The sequence below is a fragment of the Elephantulus edwardii genome, unplaced genomic scaffold, assembly GCF_000299155.1.
Source record: "Elephantulus edwardii isolate Elephantulus edwardi_28Jun2011 unplaced genomic scaffold, EleEdw1.0 scaffold00058, whole genome shotgun sequence".
Taxonomy (NCBI): Eukaryota; Metazoa; Chordata; class Mammalia; order Macroscelidea; family Macroscelididae; genus Elephantulus; species Elephantulus edwardii.
Window position 1 is genome coordinate 3,827,583 of NW_006399808.1, and position 17,241 is coordinate 3,844,823.

The 17,241-nt window shown below is 47.7% G+C and overlaps 1 protein-coding gene across 23 annotated transcripts in view; it reads left to right on the top strand.

Moving 5' to 3' along the window:
• The window catches only part of KCNMA1 (potassium large conductance calcium-activated channel, subfamily M, alpha member 1), a 1,059,824-nt gene that overhangs the window by 3,086 nt on the left and 1,039,497 nt on the right, over positions 1–17,241 (top strand). For 20 of the 23 annotated variants that reach the window (XM_006887477.1, XM_006887478.1, XM_006887484.1 and 17 more), the window contains exon 1: positions 7–338. In XM_006887477.1, coding sequence (XP_006887539.1) covers positions 57–338 — 282 coding nt within the window. In that variant the 5' untranslated portion in view covers positions 7–56. Of the gene's footprint in view, positions 1–6; positions 339–17,241 lie in introns of those variants that run through there. The other 3 variants (XM_006887494.1, XM_006887495.1, XM_006887496.1) reach the window with 1 other exon arrangement.

Here is a 17,241-nt window from a genome sequence, read left to right on the forward strand (position 1 = left end):
GCGGCAGCAGCAGCGGCGGCGGTGGCGGCGGCGGCGGCGGCGGCAGCAGTCTTAGAATGAGCAGCAATATCCACGCGAACCATCTCAGCCTAGACGCGTCCTCCTCCTCTTCCTCTTCTTCTTCTTCCTCCTCTTCCTCGGTCCACGAGCCCAAGATGGATGCGCTCATCATCCCGGTGACCATGGAGGTGCCGTGCGACAGCCGGGGCCAGCGCATGTGGTGGGCTTTCCTGGCCTCCTCCATGGTGACTTTCTTCGGGGGCCTCTTCATCATCTTGCTCTGGCGGACGCTCAAGTACCTGTGGACCGTTTGCTGCCACTGCGGGGGCAAGACGAAGGTAAGGTGCGCCCGGCGCCCGGCCCCCTGCGCCAGCCCGCAGCTCCTCGCGCTGCAGCCCACCTCCTCGCCCCGCACGCTGGCGTGCCAGCCTGCATCCCTGCCCGCGTTCGCCTCGCGACCTCCCCTTCCCTCCGCTCTGCTTCCACCCTGGGATGGGGCGGCGGGCTGCGCGGCGGGCAGCGCGCCGGGGGTGAGGAGTTGCCCCCAGCTGGCGCGCTCCGGGACGCGGACGCCCAATCCCGTTTCCTTGTTTATTGTGGGGTTGTTTGCAGCAGAGGCTGGAACGGGGTTGGGGGACGCGTTCCGCTCGGGTGCAGGGGCACAGGGTAGAGAAAGTCAACCCTTCAGAGACAGAGGGCCCTGGGACTCCCAGGGTGAGTGTTCAGTGCGACTCAGCTACCTTGGCTTGGGAAGGGGCGACTAAGGGCAGCAGCACTTTGAGGACCTGTTGGGGAGATAAGTTTGTGGGGTCACCAGAAACGGAACATCCTTTGGTTGTGAGAGAAAAACCTCATAGATTAGGGAATTCCGGAAGAGAGACGTGGCCCGAGGGAGTGGGGGGACTTTGGAAGGCAAGAGAAAGTTGGGGAGCTCACCCCATTTGGGGAGGAATCCTTTTGGGCTGCCACTTTAGGAATGTTGCGAGGTCACCCACCGGATTTGATGTCACTCCTGGTCTTCTCCATCCTTGGATATTCTCCTGGAACGTACCCTCAGCCTCAGCTCTGTCGCCCCCATACCACCCACTCAGGGTCCGCTGGAATGCTGATGCGGTGTGGAGCTGGATCTCGAGGGCTTCTGGAGTTGGCTGAGGCCATGGTTTCACGCTGAGTCTCTCCCCTGCGCTTTTGAGGTGCCTGGATGCCAGCTTCAGTTTTGGCTATTCTTGGCACAGGGACGCCCCCAACATCAAGGCTCAACACACCCTGATGGTAGGCTGGCTGCCCACTCTGTCTCTGAGTCTCTGGAGGTTCCTCCCCACCCCATGCCTCACTGGCTGGAAGCTGAGGAACGAGGGGTTGATAGAAAAGTGATTAATCAAAAGAAAGGAAAGAACAAAGTGAATAGAGGCACATTTTGGTGGGTATGCCCCATCTTGGGGGACTTGGCAGCCGTTGGTTTTGGAGGAGGCCTGTGTGGGGATCATTCAGGGTTGACACATGCTTGCTCTCCAATGATCATACCTTTTCTGGTAAACTTAATGCAAGGTGTCCCCTCCCCCGAACTTCCACAGGGTGAAGCAACTTGTAGCAGTGAGCTGTGGTTGCTAAAGGAAGAGGTGGGGAAGCTGGGCTATCTGGAGGTCCCCTATAATAAAAACACAGGCTGAACCGAAGCTCTCTCCTAATCATTAATTATACATCGCGCTGGATGGTGGAGCTCAGCTGTGTTTTGTGGCAGTGCATTTGTGTTTTGGAAAATACTGGTGTGTTGGAAATAAGTGGGGAGGGAGAATAAAAGCCCTCACTCTTCTTCCTCCTCCTGCTTCTCTGCCTCCAGATGGGAAGTCAGCGTTCTTTGGCATTGCCTTCCCTTCTAGTCACGGAGGAAATCCTCCCAGTTCCAGAATAGCCTTCAGATGAAGCAGAATTGTAAGGGTGTTATCAGTGCCCCATGCCGCCTTCTCCTCCTTACACACTTATTCATAGAGCCTTATTCACACATTCCCACTCTCCACCACCCGCCTTACCTCCAGCCCTCCACCTTCTGTCCTTCACTCAGAGTCAGTGACTTGTCCTTAGTGGATGCCAGCTTAAGAGTTGCACACATCCAAAATGTTGTCCTAGAACAAGTGATTCAGGTGCACTTTTAAACAGCCTTCTTTCTCCCAGGAACCAGGCAATTTTGATCGGGATGCATACTTTTTTTTTTCCAATTTGTAACAAGAAGTGACATTTTAATTTTTCTAGGGTTTTAAGCCTAGCTTCAGAAATTTCTTTTTACTCCGTAGGAACCTAGATACACGCTCATGCAGTGCCTGGAGGGAAAGGCTAATTAGATGGTTTCCATAAAGGATCTTTTTCCTCTGTGATGACCAAGCATAACCCCCAGTTTTCTCAAGAAAATAGGTTTTGGCAGTCACCTTTAGGGAGGAAACAATCACAGACCAGCCCCTAACTGTTTGGCCTTCTTGTGCATCTCCAAGACCTGTTCAGTTGACGAAACTGTTTCTTCTACCAGGATTCAAACTGGGATGAGAGATGATGATGGTGGTAGTTGGGAAGCAGTGAGGCAAATGTGGAATGGCGCCAGGCCACTTTTGATATCATTAAAGTCTGTTTTGAAATATGCCCAGAATCTCTTAATACCTGGCTCTTGATTTGCTTAATTAAACCGCATGTAGCCAGCTCATGTGAGCCAGCAACTTAATGCCTTCTGTATAAGCTTTGCTTGCTACTCTTGTGCTGTTTTTACTGCAATCATGGTCTTTGTTTTTGTTCTTGCTTTTTAAGTATTTGGTAGTTGGAGTTGAGATACTGTTGAAAGGATGCATCTGGTATCCTAATTTCAGTGCTGGGTCTCCCGAGCAAATCCAGCTGCCTTTCTGTGGAATGTGACCAGCCACCACACTCGTTCATCATCCTCATTCACCCCAGAAGTGGTTTTGCCAGGAGCTGGGTGCAGAGGTGGACAGGTCTTGTCAGCATTTGGCATTCTGAGGGAGCTAAGTTTCAGAAGGAAACTCTGGGGACCACCCATCATTTTTGACCAAGGGATTGTGGATGGGAGGTGTGGGCTGTCTCACCATTAGTACCTTGGATCATTAAGCCTTAAATGATGAGTGACTTTACTGTTTTGAAAATAACGGAACGTGTATTTTTGTAGTAAATGCCCAAGTTTAAAGTTAATACCATTTTCCTCTTGGTGGGAACTTGAGTGCGATCATTCTAGTGCCGTGTTCTTTGCTGCACTTTCAACATTATTGTTTTTGTCTCTGTTGGACTCTGTCGTAGCTCTGTATTCACTTGGCCGTGACGTTTTGAGGCTTGATACAGTAGCAAGCTGTCCTGAAAAGGGAGCTGGGCTGGCAGCCTGAACAAGACTGTGACCTTGAGCAAGTCATTTCACCTCTTGGCTCTCCTTTCCTTAGGTATGAGATGTGAGGATTCTCTTTTGATTCTTACCCCTTCCTGCTCTCTGCTTCCTGACAGGAGAGTACAGAGTTGAAGGAACTATGAGTAAAGTTTCTAGCTCAGAATGTGTTTTGCAATTTTTAAGCAGTTCCTTAAGGAATTAAGCCTTAGGGCACTTCCCTTAAGTTTTTATATCCATAGTGTGCATGTTTCTTCAGGCGTGCAGCCTGCCTCTCTGTAATGTCTGGGGAAATTGAGGCTCAGGGCTCATTTCCCTGAGGGGGCTGTGGTTTAGATACAGACTCAGTCCAGCTTTTAGTGTGAGCTGTCCTTACAGTAGAAACTTGGGCGTGATTGTGAGTGATGTGCAGGTGATGGGCTGTTGAGGTATCTTTGTGGACGTTTTCTGTGATGCATGTTATTAATATAAACATCAGCTGTCATTATTAGATGCAGGGAAGTCAGTTCTGACTTGGAGTAAGCCAGTATCCCACAGAGAACACAGTGCCCACTCCTGTTCCAGCCTCATAGTTTTTGCTGTTTAAGTCCATTGTTAAAACCATTGTGTCAGTCTGTCTCCTTGAGGGTCTATCTCCCTTTTACTGACTCTCTAAGCAGGATGATGCCCTTCTGTAGACACTGGTTCCTCCTGATAAAATGACGAAGTCTCACCGTCCTTTCTGCCAGAGAGCATTCTGGGTATACTTCTTCCCAGACAGATTTGGTCATTCCTCGGGCAGCCCATGAGATAGTTGGTATTCTAGAAGGACACCACAATTCAGTGGCTTCCATTCTTCTTTGGTGTTTCTTATTCCTGGTCCAGTTTACACATGCATATGAGGCAATTAAAATGACTATGGCTTGGGTTCAGGCACAGTGTCATCCCCAGAGTGATGTCCTTGCACCTTGGCACTTTTAAAGACTTTTTAAAAAGGTCTTTTGTAGACGATTGCCCCATGTAATAGATTGTTTTTGAGTGCTGCTTCCTTAGGCCTTGATTGTATTTACAAGTCAAATTCTTTGACACCTTCAGTCTTTTTTCTGTGTGTCATGATGTTGTTTACTGGTCCAGTTGTGTAGTAGATGTTCGTTTCTTTTGTATTGAGGTGTAATCCATATTGAAGACAATGGTGTTTGAGTGTGAGTGCTACCAGTATTGCATCCATTTACTCAAACATTTCAACTGGTATTGGTACTTCAAACCCTCATTGGTATTAACAAGCAAGGTTGTATAATATACACATTATAGATTGCTGGTGAGTCTCCTCTCAATCCTAAGGCCACATTTTCTTCATGGAGCCCAGCCTCTCAGGTTATATGCCAAGCATATAGGTGGAATAAATATAGTGAGTGGATACCTCTTTGAAACCTGCCTTTTCTGATTGTAATATTCAGTACCTCTCTATTCTGGCCAAACAACTGTCTGCTGTCTTGTGTGCATTTTCAGCACGGGTCCACTTTAGCTTTCTGAAATTTCCGTTCTTCACAGTGTTATGCGTAACTTGTTATGATCTGCACACTTGATGTCTTTGCACAGTCAGTAAAACACAAGTGAAAATCTTTCTGGCATTTTTGCTTTCATCCAAGATCCTTGAGATGGCAGGACTGATATCTCTCGTTCTACAACTTCTGAATGTGATTTGAATTTTCAGTAATTACCTGTGTGTGGACCACTGATAAAATTTTAAAGTTACCTTTTACGAAACTTTACTTGTGCAAGACATTGATGATACTGTTCAACAATTTGTAGATCCTTTTTGGATGGCCTTTCTTTAGAATGAGCGTGAGCATGGATATCTTGCAGTCAGTTGGCCAGGTAGCTGTCTTCCAAGTTTCTTGCACAGGAGCATGCGTGCTACCAGCATTGCATCCATTCACTCAAACATCTCAACTGGTATTGTCAGTTCCAGGAGCCTTGTGTTTATACCAGTATCTTCAGTGCAGTTTGTATTTCTTCAGTATCTTTGCTTGTTGATTATATGCTATCTCTGAAATGGTTGAATATTGACCAGTTGTTTTTGGTACAGTGATTATCTGGATAGTTTCCCTCTTCTCTTGATAGTTCATGCTCATTCAGTACTTTTTGTTCTTCTGCTTTGCAAATGCAGAGTGTGTTCTTCACTTTTGGTTCCTAACCCTGAGTTTTTGCACATTTTTATTATAATATCAAATTTTGTCATAAGCTTCCCTTTGAAATCTTCTGTTCAGCTCTTTTCTTTCATTATTACTTCATTTACTTTAGATTTTCTGTATTCAAGAGCAAACTTCTGAGAATCTTTTGACATCCGTTTTGGGCCTTTGTTTTAGATGACCTTTTGCTTTTGAATACAGCTGGTCTACACTCCTTTCTGTTCAGTGTCTCAAGTCCACTATGAGACTGTCTTAGCAGTCAGATGGGAAGTAGTCAAGACTGTACTTTGTTTCTTGTGTCGTTATTTTCATTCTCATCAACTTCCATTTGAACTTGCATGTGAGCAGTGGATGGTCTGGTTTTGCCAGTTGGATCCTGGCTTTGGCCTGATTGGTGATCTTAAACTTTTCCAGCCATCTCTTGCTGTAGACACAGTCAGTTAGATTCCTGTGAATTCCACTGGGTGGGGTCCACAAACATATTAACTGTGTTGTTACAAACTAGATATTCCCTGTGATTAAGTAATTTGTCTTTATAAAGTCTGTCAAGCAATCTCTAGTGTTGTTTGTATCATCAAAGCTGTATTTTCAGCTACTTTTTTGATTTCACATTTCAATAACCAGTAAATAAATACCAATGTTTCTTACATGTTTTAGCAATTTCAGACCACAGAAGTTGGTATAGATTTTCAATTTCTTCATTTTGTGGCATTAGTATTTTTTTCCTGTAAATTTGAGGGATAGTTGAAGTAACTGGACTTCCTTGTAAGCACCTGGGTATTATCCTATCTTTGACATCATTGTACTTTATGATCGATCTTGAAATATTTTTCTTGATAATACAATTTGTGATTCCTGTCATAAGTGGACCGTATGACTGTTTGTTCAAAATAACCAATACCAGTTTATGTTCAGTAATACCCAGCGTATCAATCTTAGTTGCCCCCTTTCACTTTTGATGACTTCTGATTTTCCTGGATTCATTCTTCATACATTCCATGTCCCTATTACTAGTGGGTTTTTATAGCTCTTTCTTCTCATTTTTAGTCAATGTACAATGTACAGTGCAAATGAAGGTGATTGTTGTGATGTGCCATTGAGTTGCCTACAACTCATAACAATCCTATGCACAGTAGCTCTGAGCCAATCTCACAGTCTCTGACTCACCTACCCCATTATTTCAGGTACTTTGTCAATCTATCTCATCTGGGATCGTCCTCTCCTGCACTGCCCCTCCACCCTTCTAAACATGTCTCTTCTATCCTTCCACGTCCTTCTCCAGGGACTGGTCTCTCCTGGCCACATGCCCAAAGTATGTGAGATGGAGCTTCAGAATCATTGCCTCCAAGGAGCAATTTGGTTTCACCTTCTCCAGGGCAAGCCTGTGTGTTTTCTTGGCAGTCCATGGGATGTTCAGTGCTCTTCTCCAGCACCAGTGAAGGTACCAAAACCTTTACGCCATCCATCCATGTCTTAACTCAGGTCGACTCTACTTTGAGGCGGCAGCTCTTTACCAGTTGTCATTTGATAACTCAAGAAGCGGCTCTGGTGGCAGCATGTTTTAGGCCATTGGTGGTTTTTTAGGCCAAAAGGTTGGTGGTTCAAACCCACCAACTACTCCACAAGAGAACGACGTCGGAAGCCTTGGGAACCCTCAGGGCCAGTTCTCCTCTGTCCTCTGAGGACATTTAAGCAGGAATTGACTTGCTAGCAGTGGGTATTCATCCAGTCTGAGGAACTCCTCTTCCTGCAGAGTTTCAGTGTTCTGTCACTATTCATAGCATTCTCCTTGGCCAGTTTATTTCAGCCGTACATTGCCAGTTCTTCCTTCCTGGTCTTTTCTCAGTAGAAGCTCCGCTAGAAGCTGTCCACTATGGGTGACACTGCTGGTGTTTGAACAACACATTAATCACTACATCCCGTCATAGCGTGCTAATTGCCCAGGGCCTGGCTGGATGCATTTCCTCTGCACTGTGGTTCAGGTTTTGGACTTAGGATTCTAGGTTTCCCTGGTGCCTTTTCCTGCCTTAAGAGACTCAGGAATCAATTGCACTGAGGAGGCAACTGGAGCCACATCTTCCTGATCAGACCTTTTGGAGTGGCTTTGGGGCTGTCCTGAGGGACTGGCTGCTGAAAAGCTCTGGTCAACGCCCTTGTCCAGAGAGCTTTTGCTTCTCATTGCTGGCTCTTTATAGAGATCCATACTTTAGAAGATTTTGTACAGCCAGGTAGACCAAGCTCACCTGTGGGAGAGGGTGGTCTCATACTTATTAGTGAGCATCTTTGACTGGCCACCATTCTGGGGACTCAGTTTCACCATTTGTAAACGAGTCTTAATGAAGCTTGGATTGTAGAACACCTGTAAGGGATGGTGGTAATGTATGCATGTGGTTGTTGGGATGTGCTGTGAAGATGAACCCAGTTTGTGGCATCCGCATACCCAGTGGAATGTGGGTCGGATGCTTGTGAGTCCTGGAGTTCTCACTGGATGATAACAGGTGTAGATCACCGGGTCTTTCTTCCTGGTTCCTCTTCGGAAGCTCTGCGGAAGTCTGCTCAGTGTCACGTGGACGTGCAGGCCTCCCCTGGTGGACCAGAGGGTCTTTGCATTGACTGGGAATGGAATTTCTTCTGCATAGAATGTTAGAATTCTTCGCATAACATATGTATCACTCAGGTCCTTACTGACATCACATTGGAGCTGACTCAGACTCTTCAGCAGGTTTTCAGAGGCAGCGAATTGCACAGAAGGAGATTACCCATCTTTCTTCCATGATGTAGCTGGTGGATTTGAACCATGTGCCTTCAGATAGACAGTATCGCTCCCTTACGGCGGCAAGGCTCCAGGTTGTCCCATTTGGCTGGCTGGAAGGCTCTTGCTGGGAACCAATGAGAGCCTGAAGTGTGGGCGGGCCTGCGGCCTTTTAAAATCCGTGTGGCTATAGAGGTACATTCTTTCTGTGTTAGTATGACAAGGCTCAGGGTCATGTTTAGCTGGCTGGAAGCCTTTTGCTGGGAGCCATAGCTCCCTGATTTATGTATGTTTTTATTCTAAGTGCTGTCGCGTCAACCCTAAGAACCGGGGATCTGAACCCTGTCCTGTGCCATCCTCGTCACCTCTGACATGCTAGAGCCCACCATTGTCGTCAGTGTGTCAGTCCATCTGCCTGAGGGTCTTCCCCTGCTTTGCTGACCCTCCAGCTTGCCAAGCACGATGTCTTTTTCCAGTGACTGGTTCCTTCTAATAACATGCCCAAAGTATGTGCAGTGGAGTTTCACTCTCCTTGCCCCCAGGGAGCACTGGGCTACACTTTCTCCAGGACATCCTTGCTTGTCCTTTTGGCAATCCATGGGTTATTGAGCACTCTTGGCTCCGGGCAAATGGCTGGCACTTAGCAGACCTCCGAAATAGCAGAGCTACCCCAGCTTCACAAAGTGGGAAGTTTATTCCCTCTTTGATTCACTGAACTTGTGGCCCCTGAAGGACATAGACTTTAATAAACAATGTGTTGGAGCCAGAAGGAACCTCTAGACTCAAGTCTGTCATTCTGAGTCAGACAGCTGAATAGAGTCAAACTGAAGTTTGGTCTCCTGGCTGTTGACTGTTGCAGGACTGGAAGATGGACTGGTGCAGCCGTGGAAGCCCCAAGGATGAGGCCTGAGCGGTGGGGAGTCAGGGTGTATTCTAACAGTGGGGAGGAGCTTCACTGAGCACCAGGGATCTGCAGGAGTGGTCTCCTGGGCTACTGTGTGGAGGGGCTGTTTGCCATTTTACCCTCTAGGAGAGACAGATTACAGGCCTGCCACCCGAGTCCAGGGCTCATGGACATGCTCCCTGATACACAGCCGTCTCCTGTCGTTCTGCCTACACCAACCCTTCCTTGACAGCCCCTGGAGCAGCCTTTCTCACAGCCTGTTCAGTGGGCACTGCCTTTGAAGATATCCTGGGAGAGGAAACTGGGAGTCCTGATGCATCATCATGCTTGCCTCCTTGAGGTTGACTTTGCAGGCCTGGAGGAGTTCTGCAGTAGAGAAGTTGGTTAAACTGCTCTCAAATGTACTGATTTTAAGCACTATTTCTTTAGAGGTCAAACCTGTCCTCCTGTGCAGGGACCAGAAGGCAGCCTTGTGACCCTGGCGTGGACTTGAATACTTTGTATATCACTTTCTTCACCTGAAGGAGGAGTACGAGTGGCATAGTTGCACTGCTGAGCCAAGGGCTACTCTTCTCTGGGAGTTTGAATTTCCAGGGGTGAAAGATGGACACTCTCCTCCTATTAATCATTCGGAAACCTGATGAGGGTCCCTGCAAGGTAGAACTGACTTGATAGCAATGAGTCTTTTAATTTCCTCACCAGTAAGTTGTGGTAGAGTCGGTTCTGACACAGGAAACCTCACGTCTAACTGAACCGTATGTTGGGGAGTCTACCAGAACACAATCCTATAGCATTTCCTGAAGTGCTAAGGCATTTCCTACTGTGCCGTAGGGAATTTGTCTAGAAAGATCTGGGAAGACCTCAGTCAAATGGAGGGCAGACTCTGCTTCTAGCTGCCTGGAGACCTTGCTCAGACGTGCATCGGGAAGAAAGGAAGGGCCTTTGGTCTGGAAGGAAGATATCCAGGTCAAGATCCATCGAGCGTCATCGTTGCGTCTCTGTTCTCCCCTAGTTGGGGATGTTGTTTGGGGGCCTGGTGGGGCAAGGATGGTGACACCTTGTCTGACTTACTTTGGGCATGTTTTCAGGAGGAACCATTGTGCTTGGAAAGATGGAGGATCAGTGAAAGAGAGGAAGACCCTCAACGAGATGGACTGAAGGCTTGACAGCCGCAGTGGGCTTGAGATCATGACATGGTCATGACAGAGATCATGGTGTCCCAGGATGAGGCAAGGATCAGATCTGCTGTTCATAGGGTCATTCACTAGAAGCTGTCATAGACTTGACGGCACCTAACACCACAACAAGAAGTAGGGAATGCCTTCGGGTGCTTATACTCTTTTTTCAATTAGGATGGAAGCAGCTGGGTGTGGAGTCAGTCATGGTTTCACTTTCACAGCCTCCTTCGCAAAGTGGGCAGCCGAGGCTGTCCATCGCGTAGTCATGGCCCTGTTAATCTGTGATTCACAGTCCCCAGTACCACCTTCCTAAATTTCAGAGCCTCAGAGCCCCTGGAGGGACACTCCTGTGGTTCTGGTGAGCAGACTGGCATGTGTGTTGCACTTCTGCACCACCGGTGTTGGCTGGAGGTTAGACAAGGCCAGGCTCCCCCTCAGGACCTCTGGATCATCCGGCCCCTGAGTACCCCAGGCAAAGAACAAGAGCAGCTCCTATTTTTGAAATGTTACTTGAATCCAGTGGACCCTGGACTCTAGGCCGGTGGAGGAGGACGCAGGCGGGACACTCTCAGAGGCTGAATTAGCATCGTGAGCAGAAGGTCCCAGAGATGCTGTCAGACATTGGCTCTCAGCTTTCCAGGCCCGAGGGAGTGGCTCATTCCATGCTTCTCAGACCTTAACACATTTGCTTCCCCCACCCCTGCCATGGGAGGCTGTTGAAACATGGATTCAGAGTCTAGAAATCTAGAGTGGGGCTGGGATACTGAAATTCTTCCCTGGATAGCGCAAATGGTTAAAAAGCAAGCAGCCACTAACTGAAAGGGTGGCTGTTTGAAGCTGTCCTGAGGGGCACTTCTTCCAGAAGCTCAGCTGTCGAGAACCCTGTGGACCACAGCACTGAGCTAACTCCACACGGGCCACTGTGGTGGCAGCAGGTTTGGAACAAAACTCAGGCACTGTCGCATCTGCTGCCCAGACCACACCTGGAGTGGCAGAGGTCTGGCCCATCCCTCAGCCTCCAGGCTGTTTTCCTTGAAAACAGGCCCGTTTTAAAATCTTAGCACTCCAGCTGGGGAAGGGAGGAGAGGAGGAAGGTTTGCTTTGCCAAGACAGCCGGCTCGTGCAAACTCCACGCAGGACCACCAAGGAGCTGAGCTCCGGACAGGCGCCTGCCGCTGAAGCTGGCTTGCCTGGTGCCTGCTGCCAAGCCCTGCTGGGGTGGGTTGGAAAGGGTAGTGTGACGTCCAGGGCGTGGTGTGTGGTGCCCATCGACAAGCAGACTTGCTTTTCCACCAAGAGGCCACATTGCAAAGGATGAGGCTTTCTGAAGTCCAGCGTGGCTACTCAGCCAAACCGCTTTCTTGCAAAATTAAAGGCCGGTGGTAACCAGGCCTGCTCTGTGGTGATGCTCCAGGAAGCCTGCTGGCAGCCCCTCCCTTGGGCAGGCGGGAAAATGGCGCGTCTGATTTTCCACAAGGACCTGGGTGGGCCTCCCCACATGTGAGGGCTCAGCTTGAAAGAACTGGACTCAGAACCTGGTCACAGAGTGGGAGAGAAGTGGTTCTGCCTGGGGTGACACTCTGCAGTTGCTCTTTTCATGAAATATGGGGGGATAATTTGAAAAAATGCGCCTTTTCACTACCCAGGCTTTATGGCTTTACCTGTGTGTACTGTTAGGGGCTGTTCACTTGACACGCTATCCATCCTCAAAGCGAAGAAAGAATCTTTGGAGTAAATAATGCTTATAAGGAGTGAATGTTGATAGTATGTTTCTTCAGCAGTACAAACTGGAGGTTCGCATAAAAAAGTTGAGATTCGAATTGTTTTCATTGTGTCTTCAGTCCATTTTAGTTGCCAGAATTGATGCTTTTGGGGCTGAATTCTCATCTTCATGAGGGAGTTTGATTCCTGGCCATTATATCACACGCAGCTGCCACCTGTTTATTGTTGAAGCCTGTGAGCTCCTGGGATTGCCAGACAGGTTCCAGCGGATTCAAACAGACTAGGAAGAAAGGCCTGGCTGTCTTCTGAAAAGCAGCTAATGGAAACGCGATGGATAGTTAGGATGGGCAGTATTGTGCATGTGGCTGCCATGATTTGAGAGACTGACTTGAGGTCAGCCAACAACGGTCACAATAGTATGTGCTAGAAACCCTGCTGTTTGCTGAGGCAGTTGCTGTTGTTGGACGCCATCCTGTTAATTCTCAACAGCAGATCTGAATGTTGCTCTGTCCTGAGCTCTCCTCATGATTACTGATCCGGCAGATGATATTGAAGGTACTCTCTTCCTCTCACCCTCCACCCATGATGTCTTTTCTCCAAGGAATAACTCCTCCTAACAACATGACCAAAATATGTGACATGAAGGTTCACTCTCCTTGCCTCGCTACGGGCACTTTGGTTGCACTTCCTCCAAGATAAACGTGTTCTTTTGACTGTCTAGTATATTCAGTACTCTTCTCCAGCACTGCATTTCAAAGGCATGGATTCTTCTTCTGCCATCCTTATTCATTGTCTAACTTTCCAATGTGTAGCTTGTGACTGAAAAGATGTTGTTATTGTTGTTATGTGCTGTTGAGTCACTTGCGACTCATAGCTACCCTATGTACAACAGCACTAAACCCTGCTCTATCCTGTGCCAGTCACACTGTCTCCGTCACACCCATCCTGATTACCCCAGTCACTGAATCAATCCACCTCATAGAGGGCCTTCCCCTCCTGTGCTGTCCCTCCATCCTACCAAGCATGATGTCCCTCTCCAAGGACTGGTCTCTCCTTACAACATGTCCAAAGTATGTCAAATGAAGCCTCAGAATCCTTGCCTCCAAGGAGTAGCCTGGTTTAACCCTCTCCAGGATGAATCTGTTTGTTTTCTTGGCAGTCCATGGTACCCCCAATACTCTTCTCCAGCACCACAGCTCAAAGGCATCAATTCTTCTATCCTCCTTAGTCATTGTTTAACTCTCTGATGCATAACAAGTGATTGCAAAGACCATGGCCTTTATCAGATACACCTTAGTCTCCAGAAAGACACCATTGCTCTTCAGTACTTTGGAGAGGTCCCTAACAGCAGACTTTCCTGTCACAATATGTCTTTTAATTTCCTGGCTTCTGGTGCTGAGAGTGTTGACTGTGGAGCCAAGCAAACTAAAGCTGTGAGCAATCTCAATCTCTTCACCATCCATCCTGATGCTGCCAGTTGGCCCAGTGGTGAGAATCTTTGTCTTCTTGACAATGGCTGTAAAACCTTGCTAGGTGTTTAAAATCCAACAACCAGTTGCCACTGGCTTGGTTCTCACTTTCTGATTCATGGCACCCTCGTGCTTCTGGGTAGAAATGTGCTGAGTAAGATCTTCCACAACTGTGGTCCTGAGGAAGCAGGACCAGGCCTTCAGGTTAGTTTTTGCATGGAATATTTATACCACTGTTACGGGCAAGAGAATTAAGATGCAGTCTGACAACCTGCTTGTTTGGACTTCTCGTTGACACGGTGGGCAGGGGGCAACAGTTACCTTTTTATGTGACTGGAGCGTGTCTTATCTCCAAGTTGACTGCACACCCCGAGGAAGAACCATGTCTTGTCAACACACGCATTGTGTCCAAAGTGTTAAACTCAAACTCATTGCAGTTGATTCAGAACAGATGCATAGCTGACTCTCCTTTAGGTTTCTGAGGCTGTAAATTGAATGGGAGGAAATTGCCCATCTTTCCCCCCACGAAGCTGCTGGTGGGTTTGAACTGCCAAAGAAGCATAGTCTTAGGTTGAGCAGTGCAATTCCCTTATGGGCCATGCCACCAGGACTCCGTTCCTTCTTGCAGCATCTGTGTGGAACAGGGTGGGTCAGTCCTGAAGGGTGTTCGGTGCTGGAAGTCTTTTCAGAAGCAGACTGCCACAGAACAACTGGTGAGTTCTAAGGCTTGGCCTTTTGCTTAACAGCTGCTTTAACTGCTGTACCACCAGGGCTCCATGGGAGGACCATAGACGCCAACACATCCTGCTTCTCTTTGGGGTAGTTTGTTAGAAGTTATGGTGCCATTCTGGGTGGAAGGGATGAGCCTGATGCGGTGACAGAATAATGCTCGAGTTATTCCTGGATCGTAATTATTCACTCCCAGTCCCCACCCCCACCCCAGTGGGCCCCAAGGACTTAGCCCCTGATGGGCAGTTGTTTCTGAGGTGAATGCATCAGGGACAGGACAGAAGGGCAGTTCTGAAGAATGACAGCTTTATGATGGAAACTTCTTTGTTTTCAGCATTATTGGGTGATTGTCTTTGGGACATTATGTCTAATTGCCAATTTGGAAATGCAGTTGGCACTCCGGTCCCAGATTGGCTATACTTCACATTGTCAAGCTAGTCTTGGAATCATCTCCCTGTAAGATCTCATTACCTGAGTGACTAATGCATCACTACACGTCCGGAACGGAAATGATTCAAAACGTCTCGTCTGTTTGCTGTGGTCTGTGCTGTTTGGGTTGCTCCCCCCTCCGCACTTTCCCAGGACCCAGACCTCCTTGACGCTGGACTTTTAAAGGCAACTAACAAGATTGTCTGCCATCTCTCCTTCCACAGCTCCATCACTTCCTTGCTCACCCTTTCTCCTCAGTAGTTCTCTTTCCCAAGGGATTTTGTGGAAACTCAGTGTGACTTAGTTTTGACTGAATGGCCAGTGGACTGCCAGAAGAACAAACAAATGAGTCTTGGAGAAAGTGCAACCTGGGTGTTCATTAGAGGAAACGATGCTGACACTTTATCTTACATACTTTGGGTGTGTGGTCAGCAGGGGTCAGTTCTTGCAAAAAGACATCATGCTGGGAAAGAAAGAAGGTCAGAGAAACAGAGGAAGACACTCAACAAGATGGATTGACATAGTGACTGTGACCATGGACTCGAGCATATCAGAGATCATGGGGATGGCACGGTTCAGATCTGTTTAATGCTCTGAGTTTTTCTCATTTGACAGCACCTAACAACAACAGCACAGTATGGAAGGAGCACTGGTGGCGCCAGTAGTGAAGAGATTGACTGCTGATCGTAGTGGCTTGGGAGGGAGGAGGGGCTGGCTCTCTGCTTCTGTAAAGATCACAACCAAGAAAATCATGCAGGGCAGTTATATGTGGTCACGTGAGGTCGCTGAAGTCAGCTCAGCCACCAACAGCATTGAAGCATGGAGGATGCTTTGATTTGGGAAAGGTGCGGAGAAGAGGTAAGGGAGATACGACATAAATCACCTTATGATCAGAGTTTAAGTCTTTATTTAGAGCAAGTTTGTGTTTTTAAATGAAAAGGAGAATTTAAAATTTGTAGTTTAGGGGGCTTTTTAGCTGCTAAAGCCTTGGGCTGGTGGTTTCTTTAGCAAAAGGGGTTTGAAGGCAGGGCTTCTCAGAAATCTTCTCCCCTGATTCACAGCCAGGGGATGAAGCTGCTCAAGGATGGATTTGCACATGTGCATATAATTAGAAAAGGCACATTACCTACGAGTTTACAAATACTAGAGTTGTGCGTACATAGATCTCAAGTTCAATATAACGTTTTCTTATTTACGTCTTTGTGTCTCATCAACAATCTGCGTTATGCAGATGACACAACCCTGCTTGCTGAAACTGAGGAGAACCTGAAGCACTTGCTGCAGAGGGTCAAGGTCTGCAGCCTTCAATATGGATTGAAGTTCAACATCAAGGAAACAAAGATTTTCACCACTGCGCTGATTTGCAGCATTGTGATGGTTGGTGAAGAGATTGAGACTCTCAGCAGCTTCAGTTTGCTTGTCTCTACAATCAACGCTCTTGGCACCAGCAGCCAGGAAATGAAAAGACATATTGCGTTGGGAAAGTCTGCTGTCAGAGACCTCTCCTAAGTACTGAAGAGCTGTGATGTCAGTCTGGATACTTAGGTGCACCTGATACAGGCTGTGGTCTTTGTAATCACTTGCTATGCGTCATAAAGCTGGACAATGACTAAGGATGATAGAAGGAGAATTGATGCCTTTGAGCTGTGGTGTTGGAGAAGAGTATCAAATATACCATGGACTGCTAAGAGGGCGAACAGGTTCATTCTGGAGAGGGTAAAACTAGGCTGACCCTTGGAGGCACGGATTCTGAAGCTTCATCTGACATATTTTGGACATGTTGTAAGGAGGGACCAGTCCTTGGAGAGGGACGTCATGCTTGGGAGGATGGAGGGACAGCACAGGAGAGGAGAGGTGGATTGATTCAGTTACTGGGGTAATAGGGGTAGGTGTGTCAGAGACAGTAAGACTGGCACAGGATAGAGCAGGGTTTAGGGTTCTTGTATTATGAATCTCAGGCAACTTGACGGCACATAACGACAACAACAACAACAAAAACAACTTCTTTGTGCCTTGTTCCTCCTTTCCGCCTCATAAGTGCTGAATGGAGCTCTGGTAGTCTAGTGGTATGGAGCTATGCTGCAGACTCAAAGGTTTGCATTCACCAGTTGCTCCATGGAAGAAAGATGGGTAGTCACCTCCTGTGCGGTTTATGGCATCTGAAAATCTGCTGGAGAGTCAGCTATGAGTTGGTTCTAACCCCATGGTACTCAACAACAGTCCTTGCTCCTCGTTTTCAGCAGTGAACTTGAGTGGGCTTTGCAGGGACCATTGCAGTTTTGAGCTACTGCTAAGTCCAAAGGAAGCAAAGAGACTGAAATCTGCAAGTTAATGGACAGAACAGGGGCCATGATTTAGCAGGTGCAGAACAGGAAGGTGGTGGGCTCAGGGTGGCTGCTGGGCTTCTCTGCACAGCTCCAGTTTCCGTGTGGAGGAGGTTTTATTTGGAGACGCTCATCAGCTCTGAAAGCCACCATTTGACAGCTGACAAACTCCCCTCAGACTGAGTGGAGC